General features: G+C 31.8%; 4 protein-coding genes and 1 long non-coding RNA gene across 8 annotated transcripts in view; 4 read left to right on the top strand and 1 right to left on the bottom strand.

Moving 5' to 3' along the window:
• Nucleotides 1-18,671, bottom strand: part of CaMKI (Calcium/calmodulin-dependent protein kinase I) — a 481,648-nt gene that overhangs the window by 284,669 nt on the left and 178,308 nt on the right. The window lies entirely within an intron of this gene.
• On the top strand, nucleotides 858-3,703 carry LOC135842903 (uncharacterized). The gene is made up of 2 exons (XM_065360585.1): nucleotides 858-2,155; nucleotides 2,591-3,703. Exon 1 carries the CDS (start codon nucleotides 1,149-1,151, stop codon nucleotides 2,124-2,126), a length of 978 nt encoding a protein of 325 aa, XP_065216657.1. The 5' UTR covers nucleotides 858-1,148; the 3' UTR covers nucleotides 2,127-2,155; nucleotides 2,591-3,703.
• LOC135844270 (uncharacterized) lies at nucleotides 5,034-7,394 on the top strand. Its single transcript, XM_065362420.1, has 2 exons — nucleotides 5,034-6,235; nucleotides 6,691-7,394. Exons 1-2 carry the CDS (start codon nucleotides 5,249-5,251, stop codon nucleotides 7,138-7,140), a joined length of 1,437 nt encoding a protein of 478 aa, XP_065218492.1. The 5' UTR covers nucleotides 5,034-5,248; the 3' UTR covers nucleotides 7,141-7,394.
• LOC135842902 (uncharacterized) lies at nucleotides 9,900-12,151 on the top strand. The gene is made up of 2 exons (XM_065360584.1): nucleotides 9,900-11,147; nucleotides 11,504-12,151. Exons 1-2 carry the CDS (start codon nucleotides 10,173-10,175, stop codon nucleotides 11,801-11,803), a joined length of 1,275 nt encoding a protein of 424 aa, XP_065216656.1. The 5' UTR covers nucleotides 9,900-10,172; the 3' UTR covers nucleotides 11,804-12,151.
• LOC135844602 (uncharacterized) lies at nucleotides 12,807-14,942 on the top strand. Its single transcript, XR_010558578.1, has 2 exons — nucleotides 12,807-14,035; nucleotides 14,342-14,942. It is a non-coding gene; the product is annotated as an uncharacterized LOC135844602 (long non-coding RNA).

The following is an 18,671-nucleotide window of genomic DNA, read 5'->3' as shown; positions in this document are numbered from 1 at the left end:
TAAAAATCCAATTTTTCAAAATTTTCAAAAATTCTAAAAGTGTTTTAGTCATGAATGAAAGCTTTGTCTGAAATTATTCATTTTTAGGATGAACGATTCAAGGCCAAAGTCGAAAACATTCAAATACCTACCTACCTAATTTTACTGAGAAAAACAAATCGACCACCTCAATTAAAAATTAAACTTCGTGAGCATAAAAAATTATAAAATAAATTTTAAAAAAAAAGATGAAATTACAAAATTTCTTTTGAAGTAGCCATCGAACGTACCTACTTGTAAAAAGAAACTAATTGAATAGGGACATGAAGTAAATTTTAGAAATCAAAGTTGGGCTGAATTGAAAAAATAAGATGAGATAGGATAAAAAAAAATAGAAACAGGAATCTGATCAAGAAAAAAAAGTTGAAAAAAATAATTTGAAATTTTATTTAAAAATGGACTCATGAAAAAACATAGAAATCACCAAACAACAAGTAATATAAAATACTGAAACTCGATATGAAAAATGATCAAGTTCAACAACAGTTTATAAAAGTCGTTCAAATAGGTAAGAATGAATTAGGTACTCAAATTTAATTTAAGACGACTCGGGAAATTTCATAAAAACACACGAAATCAGATTCATTGATTCAATTTATTTAAGTAAATTTGTAAAACGACACAAGGTTCAAATTATTTTTTGCTATTTGGCTAAATTCAAAATAGGTATAACGCTTACAGCCATATTCAATTCATTTAGATAACTGCTCTCAGAATTCAATAGATTCAACATTGGAATCGACCATTGGCAACCCTTATCGACAGCTGAGCAATGAATTCATGGATTCTACTTTCTATATTGTACTAGGTAGGTAGAGGTACTAGGTAGATACTTGTTATATTTGCACTTATTGAATTATGCGTATTATCTTCGAGTTTCGAAGTCACGTTTAAGTCTGCGTCTATCAAATTTCTTTTATTCGTTTATTCATATGATGTTTATCGTTGTTGCATTTTTAATCATTACGTTTACTTGTCCATCTAAAATTCAAGCGTGAACATTTTTTGTAGTGTCGGTTTCGATTTTAGTGAATTTTGTGACATCTTCGATATCACTTTAGGTACGATTAGTACGTAACTCGTTGAAGTTTCCAACAACCGGAAAAACCATGTCTCAGTATTATTTGGCAGTACACAAGAATTTGAAGGAGCGAATCGATGATTTGAGATGTGCAACACTTGAGCGAACGACTTCCGTAAGTGCAATTGAAGCTAAAATATATTATGACCATCTTATATCAACTTACGAGAGAATGGTTGCATGTGAACTTAAAATCGACGAGACATCAATCGCCGATCTCAGCACTCTAAATCAGTGGTTACAAGAAACTCGCCCAGTCCACAAACAGGTGGTCGAATTGAAAGTAGCATTACAGAATATAATTTCTTCAACCGAGGCTACCTCCTTACCAACCGTAAACAAAGTAGATGATGAGTCCTTCAAAACTGAACCGTCCGAAACCGAGAAAAAGTTGGACTTCCATACTCGAAAACAAATCTTCCTCATCAGACAAATGGAATCGTTAGAAATACCCGACGACATTTCCGCAGTAAAAGCAGAAGTAATGTACAGTCATCTTTCTCAACTTTACAATTCGTTCATCTCAAATCAAATTCAAATCGAAGCAAGTGTCGACGACGATGCCACTCTCAGAAATCAACAACAAATCGCCAAAGAAATTCAACAAAAAGTAATCGATTTTCAAACGAAGCTGAAAAAAATCATGCAGCCGATCGCATCAACGTCATTGACAGAATCCAACATCAATATAGGTCGTTCTTATTCTCAACCAACACAAACCGATACCGAAGCTAATTTCGACTTACTCATCAAAAAAAGAGAATATTTAATAGAACGAATAATATCGCTGAAACCAGAAGAAGAAGGTGTTATTGTTACTCCAGAAAGGGCTAAAACAGTATTCAATCTACTCAATACGCTTCACCACACGTACAACTCGATTCAATTTGAAATCGAATCACAAGTCAGCGGCTCTATTCTCGATAGTCAATTAGAAATTTCCAAGGAAATTCAAATCAAGATGATCGAACTTAAACGAAAGTTTAAAAAAATCTTCGCTCAGTAGACCTACCTTCATCTTCGACGTAATTCAAGGTAAATCATACACCTATTTGAAATTGTTTTTCCATTTGAGAATTAATTTGAATGTAGTGTTTTTCACCTTTTTCGCACATTTTTTATAATTTTTTTATATTTTTTCGTGCTCTAAAAGGTATATTTACTTGACTATTTGAGAATGTCGAATTGATGCTTAACTTTCAAAATTTTACGAAATGATACTCACTTTTTCAGATAAGAATAAAAAATTCAATTTTCCATATTTTGATCAATTTTTTTAAAAAGATTTTCGTGCGAAAGTACAGTACACTTGGCTGCACGTATTTTTTCATTGGTTTTTTGGTGAGAATCAATTCGACAACGCCTTTTCATAGAAAATTCTTTAATTAGAAAAAAACAACTAGAAATCCTTGTTCTTTGGCCCATTCTAATTCTTTTTTTCGTTTGTTTGTGCGTGTGTTTTAAAAACAGGCATTTTCATCAGAACAAATTAAATCATCGGAAGAAAATAATCTGCAACACGAAACTGGGATTAATATGTATCAGCGACATCTCAAAATCAATGAATGATCATTTAAAAATATCAAAGGAAATCCAAACTCAGATCACACCTCTTCAAAAGAAATTGAATACATTCGTTGACTGTAACCACAAAAATGAAATTAAGAATTCTGGTAAATGTGAAAAAATCCTCGAGATAAATTATGAAACATTCGACACACAACAAAAACTTTCCTCTTCTATCATAAAGTGTTTGTCTCAACGAAAATGATATTTTATTAAAAGATAGAATATTTTAAGATTTTTGAATTTACGCTTTGAGTGCTATCCAACTAACGATAAGTAGTGTACAAAATATTGTAGTCTATCTAAAAACGTGTATGATTAATTCTTAAGTCCAACTTGAAAAACTGTAACGTAATAATAATTTTAGCTATGCGATTAGAATGGGCAAATTCAGAGATGATTTTAGTGGTCTGAAAATTCAAATTTTAGAAATTTTCAAAAATTGGAATATTTTATGATCTATTTAATTTTTTGTTTACAAAAATCTTAACTTGAGTATGTATGTACATAGGCATATAACATAATAAATATGAAATTTAATACAGTTTTGCATGACATTTTTCATTAGAAAGTCCGATGAAATGCAAATCATTTTAAAGGATGGTTTATGTTATATATCTTTGTTCCAATGGATGACTAACCAAGAGAATGTCCCGTCGTTGCATTGTGGTGAATAGGCAGTAGACCTTAGAGCTTTTATTTGGTAGATATCAAGTACATACATTCTTGTGAGCGTGATCCATGCAGATTTCGATAACTACAATTTTGAATCCATATCCTTGAATCAAAATTCAACTAAGGGCTCGTTTATGTATTAATCGACTGTTGCCTTTTGGGGCACAATATTTTTTCAAACAATTTATTTATATTTTCAAAAACATCTATGATTTCGTCAAACTTAAAGGCTGCTAATTGTGTCATTTTTTTAGTCCTGTAAAATTAAAAACTTAATTCATAAGTAGGTATGTAGTTCGCTGTATTGATGATTAAAAATAATTTATTTTCATTTTCTAAAAACATTTGTGTTCTATGCTTAATAATTCATTCAACTTGAAAAACTGTAAGGTAATTTTATTTTTTCAGTTGTAAATATCAAAAACTAATTGACAGTGACGTAATATTTATAAATACGTGGAAGGCGATTTCCCCTTTATACCTTTGGAAAATAAAAACAACATGATGTAAGTATTATATTTATGACTTATGACTCTTAATCTGTTTGTAAAAAAAAATTATTCTCATTCATTCAGAAGGTAAGGATAGGTATATCTACTTTAAAACTTCATTATTTCACAACTCGACGAAAAAAATTTAAAAAGAAAAAACGAATAAAAAAATATTAGAAAAACCCCTCAAAATTATGGTTTAAAAATCCAATTTTTCAAAATTTTCAAAAATTCTAAAAGTGTTTTAGTCATGAATGAATGCTTTGTCTGAAATTATTCATTTTTAGGATGAACGATTCAATACCAAAGTCGAAATAATTCAAATACCTAATTACTGAGAAAAACAAATCGACCACCTCAATTCAAAAATTGAACTTCGTGAGCATAAGAAATTATAAAATAAATTTTAAAAAAAAATAGGTATATAAATAGGTAAAGAATGAACCAAAACTAAGGAGTCCAATAATTGGAAAAGAAAAAACTCTCTCCTTATTCTTTTCCAATAGGTACATAAAATTAGAAATTTTTTTTGAAGTAGCCATCGAACGTACCAATTGTAAAAGGAAACAAACTAAACAAAGGCATGAAATACATTTTAGAAATCTTTGGCTGAAATTAAAAAATAAGAAGAGATAGGATAAAAAAATAGAAAGAAAAATCTGATTGAGAAAAAAAAATTGAAAAAAATGAAACGAAATTTTATTTTAAAATGGACCCATGAAAAAACATAGAAATCACCCAACAACAGGAAATTATGTAGGTATGAAAAACTGAAACTCGATATGAAAAATGATCAAGTTCAACAACAGTTCCGTAAAAATTGTTCAAATAGGTACGTCTACGTACATAAGTAGGTATGAATTACTCAAATTTAAATTGGGACAACTCTACAAATAAAATTACACGAAATCAGATTCAACTTAAATTTGTAAAATGACAAAAGGTTCAAATGATTTTTTGCTATTTAGCTAAATTCAAAATAGGTATAACTTTTACAGCCATATTAAATTTATTTATGGTCCAGTGTCTATAATCTTTAATTCATCTGCTCTTAGAAATCAATAGACCCAACACTGAAATCGATAATTGGCAACCCTTATCGACAGTTGGGCAATGAATTCATGGATTCTACTTGTTATACTTATTGAATTGTGCGTATTATCTTCGAGTTTCGAAGTCACGTTTGAGTCTGCATCTATCAAAATCCTTCTATTCGTTCATTGGTACGATATATGTTTATATTGCTGCATTTTTAATCGTACTCGTTCATCTAACATTCAAGCGTGATCATTTTTTGTGGTGTCGGTTTCGATTTTAGTGAATTTTGTGATATCTTCGATATCAATTTGGGTATACGTTTGGTAAACTCGTTGAAGTTTCCAACAACCGGAGAACCATGTCTGATCATCATTTGGCAGTACACAAGAATTTGAAGGAGCGAATCGATGATTTGATAAAGGCAACATACTTAGAACGAACAAGTCCAGTAAGTACGGCTGAAGCAAAAATATATTACGACCATCTTACATCAATTTACGAGAGAATGGTTGCATATGAACTTAAAATCGAAGCAACAATTTCCAATTACGAGCGATCCCAGTGGTTACTGGAAACTCGCATAGTCCACAGGCGGGTGGTCGATCTGAAAGTAGCATTACAGAAAATCATTTCTTCAGCCGAGTCTACCTCACCAACCGTAACCAAAGTAGATGATCATTCCATTAAAACTGAACCATCCGAAACCGAGAAAAAATTGGACTTCCATATTCGACAACAAATCTTCCTCATCAGACAAATCGAATCGCTAGAGATACCCGATGACATTTGCGCAGTAAAAGCTGAAGTAATGTACAATCATCTTTCTCAACTTTACAATTCGTTCATCTCAAATCAAATGCAAACCGAAGCACGTGTCGACGACGGTGCCACTCTAGAAAATCAACAAAAAATCGCCAAAGAAATCCAACAAAAAGTAATCGATTTTCAAACGAAGCTGAAAAAAATCATGCAACCAATCGCATCAACTTCGACGGCAGAATCCAAGATCAATATCGATCATTCTTCTCAACCAACACAAACCGATACCGAAGCTAATTTAGATTCACTTGTCAAAAAAAGAGAATCTCTAATAGAACGAATATCTTCGCTGAAACCTGAAGAAGAACTCAGTCCGGAAAAGGCTGAAATAATGTACAATCACCTCAATTCGCTTTACGACTCGTTCAACTCGAATCAAACTGAAATCGAATCACAGGTCAGCGGCTCTACTCTCGATAGCCAATTGGAAACTTCCAAGAAAATTCAAAACGAAGTGATCGATCTTCAAACAACGTTGAAAAAAATCTTCGCACCGATCGTATCTCCAGCTTTGGCCCAATTTGAGGTAAATCTCCTATTTAAATGTTATTTTTTTCGTTATAGAATACATAGTAACTTTATTCTCAGTTTTCAAAATTATTGACGATACGATTCTCAGATTTTCTGATACCAAAATTCAACGTTTTTACATCTTTCGTGCCTAGTTTTTTTCACAACGATTTTCGTTCCTTCGTGTAATATTTTCCATATTTCGAAAATTTTCAATTTTAAAGATTTTTTACGTGATCCTGATGCACTGATAATCTCGATTAAAGTATGTAGGTACTCGTATTTTTTCATCGCTTCATCAGTGAGAATCAATTCGATAACGCTTTTATTTCATGAAAAATTCTTTAGAAATCAGTGCACTATCTAATACATACATATGTAGGTAGTAGGTGGGTAGGTAGGTATAGTAAGTAACTAATCTTAAATACGCTCATTCTAATCATTTTCCTTCTGTATGTGTTTTGAAAACAGATTTCTCCATCAGAACAAATTAAATCAAAGGAATTAGAAAGTAACCTTCAAACGATGAGACTCGAATTGTCGAAATTTATAACTTCGTGCAACAAAACGTTAGAATCGCATGAAAATGGGATTTCCAGGGACATCGACATCTTAAGCTCTATGAATGATCATTTAAAAATATCCAAGGAAATCCAAACTCAGATAAGTTCACTCCAAATTACAGTGAGTAAATTCGTCAACGCCAACGAACGCCGAGAAAAAATCACCTTCAATAAACTGGATAAAAACCCCGAAAAAAATGGACACCAACAACAAGATAAGAATTCCCGGAGTAATGATCTAGATAAAGAGACTACGCCAGGACAACGTTGTACGAGTAGTTTTACTGCTGCTTATGAAAAGTATTTAGAAACTATGAGGAAAAATAATCTTCAAAAAGAAAATTCACAGCTCAAGTAGGTGTAGGTAGGTAGAGGTACCTGGATTTAAATTTACGCTCTGACTGCTATCCGATAAGGAAGTATTACTGAAGACTTTGTAATTTATTTGTAGTTTTTAAAAACACGTATCTGTGATTAATTTATGCAACTTGAAAATCAGTAACGTGATAGTAATTAGGCAGTGGCCAATACAAATGTAAATATTATTTATAACATTGTAATAACATGAACTACTCATTTTTTAATTTTCGAATACAACTCTTGAAAAAAGTTCTACTTTTGTTTGAGTTGAAAAATTATTTTGCGAACAAGTTTCAGTTTTCTCGTAACAAAAAAAAATGAGTAAGTACAAACACTTCACTTTCGAATTTCAGACGTACTTCTGGTGGTCTTACAGTAATAGAATTAAAATTTTGGAAAATTCCTGAAAATTTAAAGAAAATCAAATCGCGACAAAAATCACCTCTTCCTCCTCCTCCAAATTCTACAAAAATAAGAGGGCCCAAAAAAATATCATGTTTTTACATTCCAACCTTTGCGTTTGGTTTATTTTCATTCAGAATCAGAAATAAGTCTCTCATCAAGAATAATGAGAAAAATAAAAAAATAAATAAAATTTTCACGCTTTTATATTTTACTGAACTCGTCCTGCAAGATTCAATTTTCCTGTATCTAATCGATCAGAAGTTAACTAATCAACATTGCAGTTTACAATTAGATGTAAAAAAAATCAATAATGAAATAAATGTCGCTTTTTAAAAATACGTGGCTATCTTTTATATCTACATATTATATCACATATTCAAGTGTGAAAGTTTTTAGTGATTTTTGTGAGATCTTCTAGGTATCACTTTAGGTAAGCACGTTTAGTAAAATAATCCTCAGAGTTTCCAACAATCGGAAAAATCATGGCTGATAATTTGGCACTACACAAGAACTTGATAGAACGAATCGATGATTTGAAAAAGCTAACACTTGAGCGAACGAGCCCAGTAAGTGCAATTGAAGCTAAAATATATTACGATCATCTTACAACGACTTACGAAAGAATGTTAGCACATGAACTTAAAATCGAAGCAGTGTATGAAGCTTACACTCCGTCTCAGTGGCTACAAGACACTCGCAAAGCCCACGTTGAGGTGATCAAACTCAAAATAGCATTACAAAATATCCTTTCTTTGACCGAAAACAACGTAGATAATCAATCCATCCCAACTAAAAGGTCAGAAATCGAGAAAAAGTTGGACTTCCATACTCGAAAACAAATCTTCATTATCAGACAAATCGAATCTTTAGAAATACCCGATAACATTTGCGCCGTAAAAGCAGAAGTAATGTACAGTCATCTTTCTCAACTTTACAATTTGTTCATCTCAAATCAAATTCAAATCGAAGCAAGTGTCGACGACGATGCCACTCTAGAAAATCAACAAAAAATCGCCAAAGAAATCCAACAAAAAGTAATCGATTTTCAAACGAAGCTGAAAAAAATCATGCAGCCAATCGCGTCAACTTCATCGACGGAATCCAAAGTCAGTATTGATCATTCAGTTCATTCTTCTCAACCAGAACAAACTAATACTGAAGCCAATTCAGACTCGCTCATCAAAAATAGAGAATCTTCAATAGAACGAGTATCTCCGCTGAAACCTGAAGAAGATCTCATTTTGAATCACTATCGAGTGTATCGACCACTCATCAGATCACTTCGCCGCCGCCGTGATTGACCATTTAAAAATATCAAAAGAAATCCAAACTCAGATGACTTTTCTTCAAACAAAATTTAATACATTCGTTGATTCTAACAAAAAAAAAAAAAAACAAAAAAAAATGAAATTAAGAATTCTGATAAACTGGAACAAATTTTCTAAATAAATAAAGAAATATTCGACACCCTGCAAATAAAGTATTGTATAATCTATATTTTATCAATTATTATTATTTTTTCTAAAAACACGTAGTCTATGATTAGGTAATTTGTCAAACTTGAAAAACTGTAACGTACATAATTATAATTTCAGTTGTATGTATGATTCAAATGTACAATTTCAGACATAATTTTGGTGGTCTAAAAATTCGAATTTTAAACAATTTCAAAAATTAAATTATATTTTTATGGTCTATTTAATTTTTTTTTTTTACAAAAATCTTAAGCTTACACAATCTACATAGCTATGTAGCATAAAAATAAGTTGAAATTTAATACAGTTTTGCATTCAATTTTTTATTAGAAGCTTGTAGGTAGGTAGGTAGGTACTTAAAATGAAGAAATAGAAGAAATGCTTCGAATGGAAAAATATTAACATCGTTTAAAATTTCACATGATATTTTTAACATGACCCAAGAATGGTTGAAGCAAAAAAAATCAAAAGGAGCAAGTTCGTAAGACTTGTTCGAATACAAATTACTGCAAAAATCTAATAAAATAATTTCACATAAAGTCAAATTTACAGAAGTGAGAAGAGTGACTCGTTTTAATTTCATGAAATCAAAATCAATTTTTTTTCAATTTGCAAAATAACGAAATCTTTAAATAATTTGTTATCTAATATATTAATATTTGTATGATCAAATTTCAGTTTAAAATCGTTCAGAATTGACAACACTCCATGAACCTTACCAGTAAAATATCAATTTCATTCTACCATGTAAAAATTGATCAGCACTGAAATTAGCAACTGGCAAGTGGCAACACTATCCACAATCAATTAAGTAATAGTGCTGCAAGCTGCAATTGAACAAGGACGAAGCACCCTGGGCAAAGTCCAAGTTACTAACTAAAAACTAGTTCTTATAGTTCTTACTGTAAAGTGTACCATTCGTATTGGAGTCTGTGCTCGATAGTTCGTTCGTTCATCCCTTATCAGTCAGATATACATAAAAATCATCTTGTGTTCAAGTGCGAAAATTTTTCAATTTTTTTTTCGAGTCGGTTCTTCTGTGGCATTTCCAACTACTTAGATCAGAAAATCACTGTGAATATTGAAAAGATCTTCGTTATCAACGTACCACTGATAATAATCGCCAAAGTTCACAGCATTTGTAAAAATCATGTCATTCAATGTGGAAATGCATAAACATTTAATGAGACGAATCGACGCTTTATGGCAGCGACGCGATGACGCAGATGTAATTAAAGTAAAAATACTTCGTGATCATCTTCTGATAACTTACGATAGGATGGTAGCATATGAAACAAAAATCGAAGAAAACCTCGGCAGCGTTCCCGATCTTCCCACGTGGTTAAACCAAGCTCACGATGCCCATGTACAGGCGATTGCTTCAAAAGTAAAATTCGAGCAAACCCTTTCGTCGAGCAAATCAACAGCACCAACCGATACCAAGGTAGGTGACACTTCCAATCCAACAAAACAATCCGAAAGTGTGAACTTACAGATTTGTAAACAACGTTTCCTAATCAAACGAATCGAATCGCTGGAAATACTCGATGATATTAGTGCAATAAAAGCAGAAGTACTGTACAACCACCTTTCTCAACTTTACGACTCGTTCATCTCAAACCAAATCCAGATCGAAGCAGGCACCGAAGACGATACCATTCTCGATAATCAACAAAAAATCACCACAGAAATCCAACTAAAAGTAATCGATTTCCAAACGAAGCTGAAAAAAATCATGCAGCCGATCGCATCAACTTCATCGACAGAATCCAACATCAGTATCGATCGTTCAATTCAGCCAACACCGATTGACACCAGAGCCAATTTAGACTCACTCATTAAAAAAAGAGAATCTTTAATGGAACGAATATCTTCGCTGAAACCAGAAGAAGGTGTTAATGTTACTCCCGAAAAGGCTGAAATAATATTCAATCATCTCAATTCGCTTTACTACTCATTGAACTCGATTCAAATTGAAATCGAATCACAAGTCAGCGGCTCCACTCTCGATAGCCAATTGGAAATTTCCAATGAAGTTCAAAACAAGGTAATCGAGTTTCAAACAGCGTTTAAAAAAATCTTCGCTCCGATTGTAGACCTACCTTCGTCTTCGACGCAATTCAAGGTAAATCATCTCCCTACGTATTTGAAATTGTTTTTTTTCATACGAGAATGTCGAATCGATTCTCAACTTTCAAAATTTGACGAAATGATACATTAATACTCACTTTTTCAAATAAGAATAATTCAAATAGGTAAGTATGCAATTTTCCATATTTTGATCAATTTTTTAAAAAGACTTTCGAGCGTATACATACACTCGACCACTCGAATTTTTTCATCGTTTTTTTGGTGAGAATCAATTCGACAACACTTTTTCATAAAAAATTCTTTATTTAAAAAAAAGTAGAAATCCTCATTCTTTGGCCCATTCTAATTCTTTTTTTCGTTTGTTTGTTTGTGTGTGTGTTTTAAAAACAGGCTTTTTCATCAGAACAAATTAAATCATCGGAAGAAAATAATCCGCAACACGAAACTGAGATTAATATCAGCGACATCTCAAAATCAATGAATGATCATTTAAAAATATCAACAACGGAAATCCAAACTCAGATCACTTCTCTTCAAAAGAAACTGAATACACTCGTTGACTCTAACCAAAAAAATGAAATGAAGAATTCTGGTAAACTGGAAAAAATCCTCGAGATAAATGATGAAATACTCGACACACAGCAAAAACTTTCTTCTTCTATCATAAGGTGTTTGTCTCAACGAAAATAATGTTTATTAAAAGAGAAAATTTACGAATATACTAAGATTTATTGAATTTACGTTTTGAGTGCTATCCAACATAACGATAGTAGTGTACCTACCAACTAAATATTGTAACCTATCTAAAAACTTGTATGATTAATTTTATATTTAACTAAAAAAACTGTAAAGTAATAATAATTTCAGCTATGCGATTCGAATGTGCAAATTCAGACATAATTTTAGTGGTCTGAAAATTCAAATTTTAGAAATTTTCAAAAACTGGATTATTTTATGATCTATTTAATTTTTTTTTTTCAAAAATCTTAACTTAAGTATGTACATAGACATGTAACATAAAGATCAAATTTAATACAGTTTTGCATGAAATTTTTCATTAGAAGCTTGTACGTAGGTAGTAGGCATGTATTTAGAAAGACTGAAGTGGATAAAATGCTTCGAATGGAAAAATATAAACATCGTTCAAAATTTCACATACTTACATTTTCAATGTGACGCAAGAATGATCGAAATTTGTTTGGATGAAATTATTAGTACATAAGATGAAACTTAATTTTTTTAATATTTACTTTTTATTAGGATGCGCCTTAATATCTACTTGATGAAGTTTGTTTTCTGATTCTTTTTTCACTCTCTCGCCCTGCATGATTACAATCACAAAAAAAGCGAATACAACTTTTATTTTCGAATTGTCGCATGGCGGGTGGTCTAAAACATTTTATTTAAAAATTTTCAAAAAATCAATTTTTTATGTAGGTTGCTTCACATTTTTTTTAGCATGAAATCTATTCAGATACCTAGTTGAATTATACAAAAATCAATCAGATAAAATCCAATGCAGTTTTAGGTTTTATTTCAATGAATCATCAACGTTTGAAAACAAAACGGGATGACAAAACGCATTGCAGCTAAGAACTCAGAGTTCACTCATTGCTCCCTCTCCTTTTGAACCCTTCTCAAAAAACTGTCAATAGGAATATTTTTTTCAAGGTGAAAGAATTTTACAGTGAAGAAAACTCCATACCCAGACATGATTTCTTTAACCTCTCCGCTGCCTCTGATTTCATTCAGTTCTCAATATATTTTTTATCATACGATGAATTCAAAATCACGAATGATGTTTGAAAATTAGTGAGACTCGATGAACTCACAGGTCGGAAGCCAACAAGCTAACCGATCAAAGCCGAACTGAAATTGACAGGTAGCAACCCCATCACAAATTGAGCATTCAATTTTACTCGAATCGATTCAGTTTTTCTTCAAGTTATCAAGTGGTTCAAAATCCATTCGTTGGTTTATTCGTTTATCAAACTAGTATTTCTTTCGCATTCGATTGTAAATGTTTTGAACTTTTTTTGTGTTGATATTGTAGTGAATTTTGAAAGACCTTTAGTGTTTGTCTTTGTCAACTCGCGATTAGAAAATACCGTTGCAAAAATCATGTTATTGCTGTACAACACGATATACGATAATATAATACACCGAATCAATGATTTGGAAGAAGAAATATCAAGACAAGAGCATTTATGTAAGCCTGAAGCAAAACTGTTATTCGACGAACTTACATCAGTTCGCGAGAAAATTATTGCATATGAAACCCAAATGGAGACAAACATCATCGACTTCACCCTGCGTGACCGTTTATCTAAATTTCGGCAAGTCTACTTGAGGGTGTTAAATCTGAGATTAAAATTGACGAAAATTCTTTCTTCAACCGAACCAACATCGCCGACAGAGACAAACGTAAATTATCAATCCAAGATGGTAGAACAGTTCGACACCCAGAAAAATTTGGACTCACAAATCCATAAACAAAACTTCCTGATCAGACAAATCGAATCGCTAGAAATACCCGAAGACATTTCCGCAGTTAGAGTTCAAGTAATAAATAACCATCTCTCTAAACTTTACGATTCGTTCATTTCAAATCAAGCTCAAATCGAAACAAACGTCGAAGACGACGCTAATACTCTCGAAACCCAACAAAAAATCTCCAAACAAATCCAACAAAAGGTAATCGATTTACAAACGAAGCTGAAAGAAATCGAAGAATCGATGAGCATTTCCGATGATTCGTCCGAATCAACAGAGACTTATATCAAAGCTGAATTAGACCAGCGAATTAAAACAGGACAATCTTCAATTAAACGAATACGTTCATTGGAACCCAAAGAAGACGTTCGTGCAAAAAAGGCGAAAGTTATGTACACTCATCTTGATTCATCTTCCACCAAACCTGAGGTAAATAAATAAATTCATATTTGAAACCCCCTATATAGCAGGTGAATTATAATTTTCAAATTTTAAAACTTCATGCCGAATTCATTTCAAACGTAATTCTAGTTTTGCGATCCAAAGTTTTGAAATAAAGAGTTTGCAATGTTTGCATAACATTTTACCAGCAAATAATTTTAATCTGGTATTGAACTTACTACTTTCGAGAATTACCGCCCCCCCCCTACTCCAAAAGTGACAAAAAGAACCGAAATATACATCATATAAACCTAGATATACAAATTCTTTCATTCTTATGTGCGTTTTCAACAGGCAATTGCATCACAAGAAATATTCGAGGATATCCGAAATAACGTTATTCTACTTCAAACAACACTACAAAAATTTCTTGACAGCGAACATCGTGAGAATAAATCTTTCGACAAGCTGAGTGACATTGTGACCTTAATGTTTCAGCTACTTGAAAAAAAATACGGAATTGATATTCCGTGATAATACTTAGCTGTTTAGAATCAAAAACATTGATAGGCTGTTGATATTTTCAATAATTATTTACTATTTATAGAATGAAAGGTCGTTGTTTTCTTTTTTATATTTATACGAGTATTTATACTTTTGAATATTTCGAAGATAGGTAAATATGGTAATTTTTTGATTTACAGATTGTAGTATAGGTATTCAATATTGCAATACAATGAAAATAAGAAAAGCTGTTTTTGATTTATACTATATGAATTTTAGATTTTATTTTGATGTTTAGAAAAATAAAATTGTTATTTAGGTACATGTAATTTTTAAGAAACATTATACTCGTAAATACAAAACCAACTTTAATGTAGGCAATTTATAGTGAATTACATTAAGAATTTTGAAATTTAAATAATACGTATGTACATATAATTTTAGTAGGTAGTGTTATCTGAATTTTTTTCACCCGAAAATTTCCAAAATTGAAAAAAAATGCATCAAACGTAATCCAAACCACAAGTAAACTCCATAAAGAGTTTAGTAGGCATAAAATAAATGCCTATTTTAATACACAGTTATATTTTTAAAAGTTAGGTGTTAATCGTATTGAAATAATTTATTCAAGTAGGTAAAGGTACGGAATAAAGAAAAGTTGAACTTCATTTCTGAAATATTTCAAAATAGATAGTCTACAGTTCAATTTGGAAAAAAATGCTTTAAAAATGAAAACAGTTGACAGGGGGGGGGGGTGGTATTTCGTAGGAGTCGGTTGGTCGTGTGAGGAAACGGGCGTTTTTCTCGACCTCATTCAGAAATCGCGAGTTAATTTTTCAATTTCTTTCAAATTTGATAAACTTTTGGGCTGCAATTTTTTTGGAAATGGTCAAAAAAGAAAATCATGGGCTTTTTCATTTTTCTCGTGAAATTTCAACCTACATTGATAGGTCGCATGATTACTTTTCAATTTCGACCATTTTAATAAATTTTTGGAACCAACATTTTTTAAAAGCGGTCAAAATAGAAAATCATTGTGATTATCGTTTTTTTCGCGAAATTTTAACTAATTTTGATAGGTCACAAGGGGGCTTTTTAAAACTTATAGGCAGCCACTTTTTAAGGTTGAAATGCCCCGGATGCGGAACTTCTAGACTCGTATGAGTGTTCTCTACCGAATGACAAACATTTTTTGCCCCCCCCCCCATTCCATCAACCACGGAAAATCGCCCCATTGTGCAACCTCGAAAATTTAAAATAAGTATTCGGTTTCTCACATGGCATGGCCAAACAACTCCTAAAAAATCCCCCCACCTCCCCCATAAAAAAAATTTCCCAAAAAATAACTGAATAAAATTATGTACAAATCACGAATACTATCCAATTCAAAAATATTTAATTAACCCCTGATTTAAAGGGGTGGATGGAAAAATATTGAAACTAAAACTGAAGGACGAACTAAGTAGGTAGGTACGTATTTCACTAAAAAGTCAAAGAATTTCGTCCCAAACACACCATAGTCTATATTCTCACAAGCACCCTCGTTCCAAAAATGCAATGTTCCCAACCCTAAGTCTGTGGGCTCACCCCCTGGGGGGCTCCCGAAAGTCGACTGTAAATACTTTTCGGGGACTATGGGAACATTATATTTTTGAAAAGGGCATATACCACTGATTGAAAAAATAAAATGTTCCCACCCCTCCGACCATGGGCTGAGGTACCACCCCCCTAGAGGGGGTGTGAAAGACCGTCTTGTGGTGTGTATTTTCGTAATTTTTGGGTGAAATCTACACTGTCGTATTGTTATAGTTTAAAAATAATCAATACCCCCTTCCTCCCCCACCCCTGAAAAGGGTCCACCCCCCTCAAAATTTAAAATGCGTATATTTCCTGATGTAATGCACTTATTTGAGTGAAATTTTTTTTGTTAGGTTACAATTAATGCTTAGAATTTGAGAAATATTTTTTCCACTCTCCCTCACCTCCCACTCACGCCTCATCTTCCTACTCAGATAATTGAGATCACACAACTTTAGCTGTAATGCAGTTATTTTCGCGCGGTTTTCGCTATTAACCTTCAAGTTAAACCTGTAATGTAAATAAAGGAACACTTACATCATCCTTTGTACTCCTGTTTCATCCTCTCCCCTCCATTACTTCAAAATTATCTATTTTTGGTCACATTTTTAGCAGTTTTGCTTTCTTTTTTTTGTTTGAAATTTTTCATAATATGTAGTACTTCAAATAGGGAACTAGCTTCAGATGGTTAAGTATAAAATTTATTATTCAAAAAATAGAACGAAATCATTTTAGATGCAAAAATTTAATTTTGCCGCATTTGAAATTTTTAAAATTTCAACAATTATTCATGCTTTCAAACATTTTAATTCCAGAACATAAAAGCTAATTATCCCGAGCAAAACGAGAAACGAAGGCAAAAGTTCCAGAAAATTGGTCATTTAAAAGATTGAATAGGATCAATATGTATAAAATGAGCAGGGCTCGTATATTCTTTCCCTAAAAAACCCAAAATATGCGCTTAAATATTCCATAACGATATGGGCATTGTTTTACAGGAAAAATCAATTCCTATAGGATTTTATATACCTACTTACTTTATATTTTTGTGTAATACCAAGAATTCACAAACAAAAATACAAAATAGAGCGTTTTAAAATCACGAAAAGATGATTCGAATTTCATTATTAAAGGAATAAAAAACAACTAAAATGAACAAAAAATAATAAGTGGGTATGGGTGAGCTATATTGACAGTTTTACAAATTTTGCGGGGAAAAAATTAAAAATATCCAGATACTTACTAATATGATGCAAAAATTTGAAATTGAGCGAAAAACATTCCCTAAGAACTGTTAAAAACGTAAAATAGGTATTTCTTAAATATGCTGAAATTCATGCTTTTATGGTGAAATATGCCAAAATATGCTCTAACAAATTAGGCTCATTCTACTTGAAATTTCATAAATCGTGGAGATAATTGAAAAATTCCCTATCCCCTATGCATACAAAAAGTATGCTCCAGCATAAAAATCCGAGCCCTGAAAATAAGTTAATTTTATGGACCTTGAACCGTGACATTCTTCTAGTTGAAAAACTCAAGAATTGAGAAAAGGAAAATCATGTACTTTGTCTTATTTTCGAAAATAAGTCAACTAGAGCAAAGCAAACCTAAAAGCTTTTGAAAATTTATAATTCAGAAAATTGAATACATAGCATTACTTTCAATGTAAATAATAAGTAGGTATGTAAGTTGATTCTATTGACTTTAAAATTCTTCAAATTTAATGGTTGGTAAATTTTGAAACGAAAAACGATTAGCCCAAGCGAAGCGAAGGCAAAAGCTATCAAACATTTCTAATTCTAGGATTAAAAAATCATTTTTTTAGTCTTGTTCCCTGATTTAAAAATGTCAATTTCAGAATATTGAAGAAACTTTGGCCTTAGAGCGAAATGAGGACAGAAGCTTTCAAAAATTCATAATTCAAGAACTAAATAATAGGCCTAGGTATCTTTTTAGACGTAAAAATACAATTTTTCTGGTTTTAACATTTTAAAAATTTGAAAAATAATTTTCAAAAAATTTCAGTTTTGGAATAAAGAAATGAATGCGAGTTCAGTATACTCTACATTTCGCACACCTTTTCCTATTGTTTTCGAATTGTAAATTCCCCGAAATCTCTCAGCCTCGCCAATTGCTATCCATCCATTACGTACATGAGAATCTCATTCAACTTTCAAAAATGTGAAGGTTCGCTAAAAAATTGACAAAATGTCAAGAAAATCGACCACTTCATTAAAGATGATGTAGTTTCTCTTCAAGAATTACACATTTTCTAATAAATGACCTATACTTAGTTATAGTAGTTATCTCGTTTTTCGTTCCAAAAAATTTAACACCTGTAGGAAATTAACAAGTGAAATTTAAAAAATTTTAAAGCCAACAGAATCAACATACATAGGTACCTATTATTTACACTGAGAGAAATGCTATTCAATTTTCTGAATTATCAGTTTTCAAAAACTAATGTATTAGGTTTGCTTCGCTCCAGTCAACTTATTTTCGAAAATAAGATAAAGTACCTATACATGATTTTCCTTATCTCAATTTTTGAGAGCTCCGCTGGTGCTGATTCATTTCTCTTTCAGAAATTGAAATTTTT

The sequence above is a fragment of the Planococcus citri genome, chromosome 4, assembly GCF_950023065.1.
Source record: "Planococcus citri chromosome 4, ihPlaCitr1.1, whole genome shotgun sequence".
Taxonomy (NCBI): Eukaryota; Metazoa; Arthropoda; class Insecta; order Hemiptera; family Pseudococcidae; genus Planococcus; species Planococcus citri.
The sequence above is the reverse complement of the archived record's forward strand: the minus strand, read 5'-3'. Positions and strand labels throughout refer to the sequence as shown.

Bases quoted from the DNA above. Each gene is read 5' to 3' on its own strand.
- LOC135842903 (XM_065360585.1), top strand. From the start codon at position 1,149: ATGTCTCAGTATTATTTGGCAGTACACAAGAATTTGAAGGAGCGAATC.
- LOC135844270 (XM_065362420.1), top strand. From the start codon at position 5,249: ATGTCTGATCATCATTTGGCAGTACACAAGAATTTGAAGGAGCGAATC. The intron at 6,236-6,690 runs GTAAATCTCCTA...TTTTGAAAACAG, and splicing joins CAGCTTTGGCCCAATTTGAG to ATTTCTCCATCAGAACAAAT.
- LOC135842902 (XM_065360584.1), top strand. From the start codon at position 10,173: ATGTCATTCAATGTGGAAATGCATAAACATTTAATGAGACGAATCGAC. The intron at 11,148-11,503 runs GTAAATCATCTC...TTTTAAAAACAG, and splicing joins CGTCTTCGACGCAATTCAAG to GCTTTTTCATCAGAACAAAT.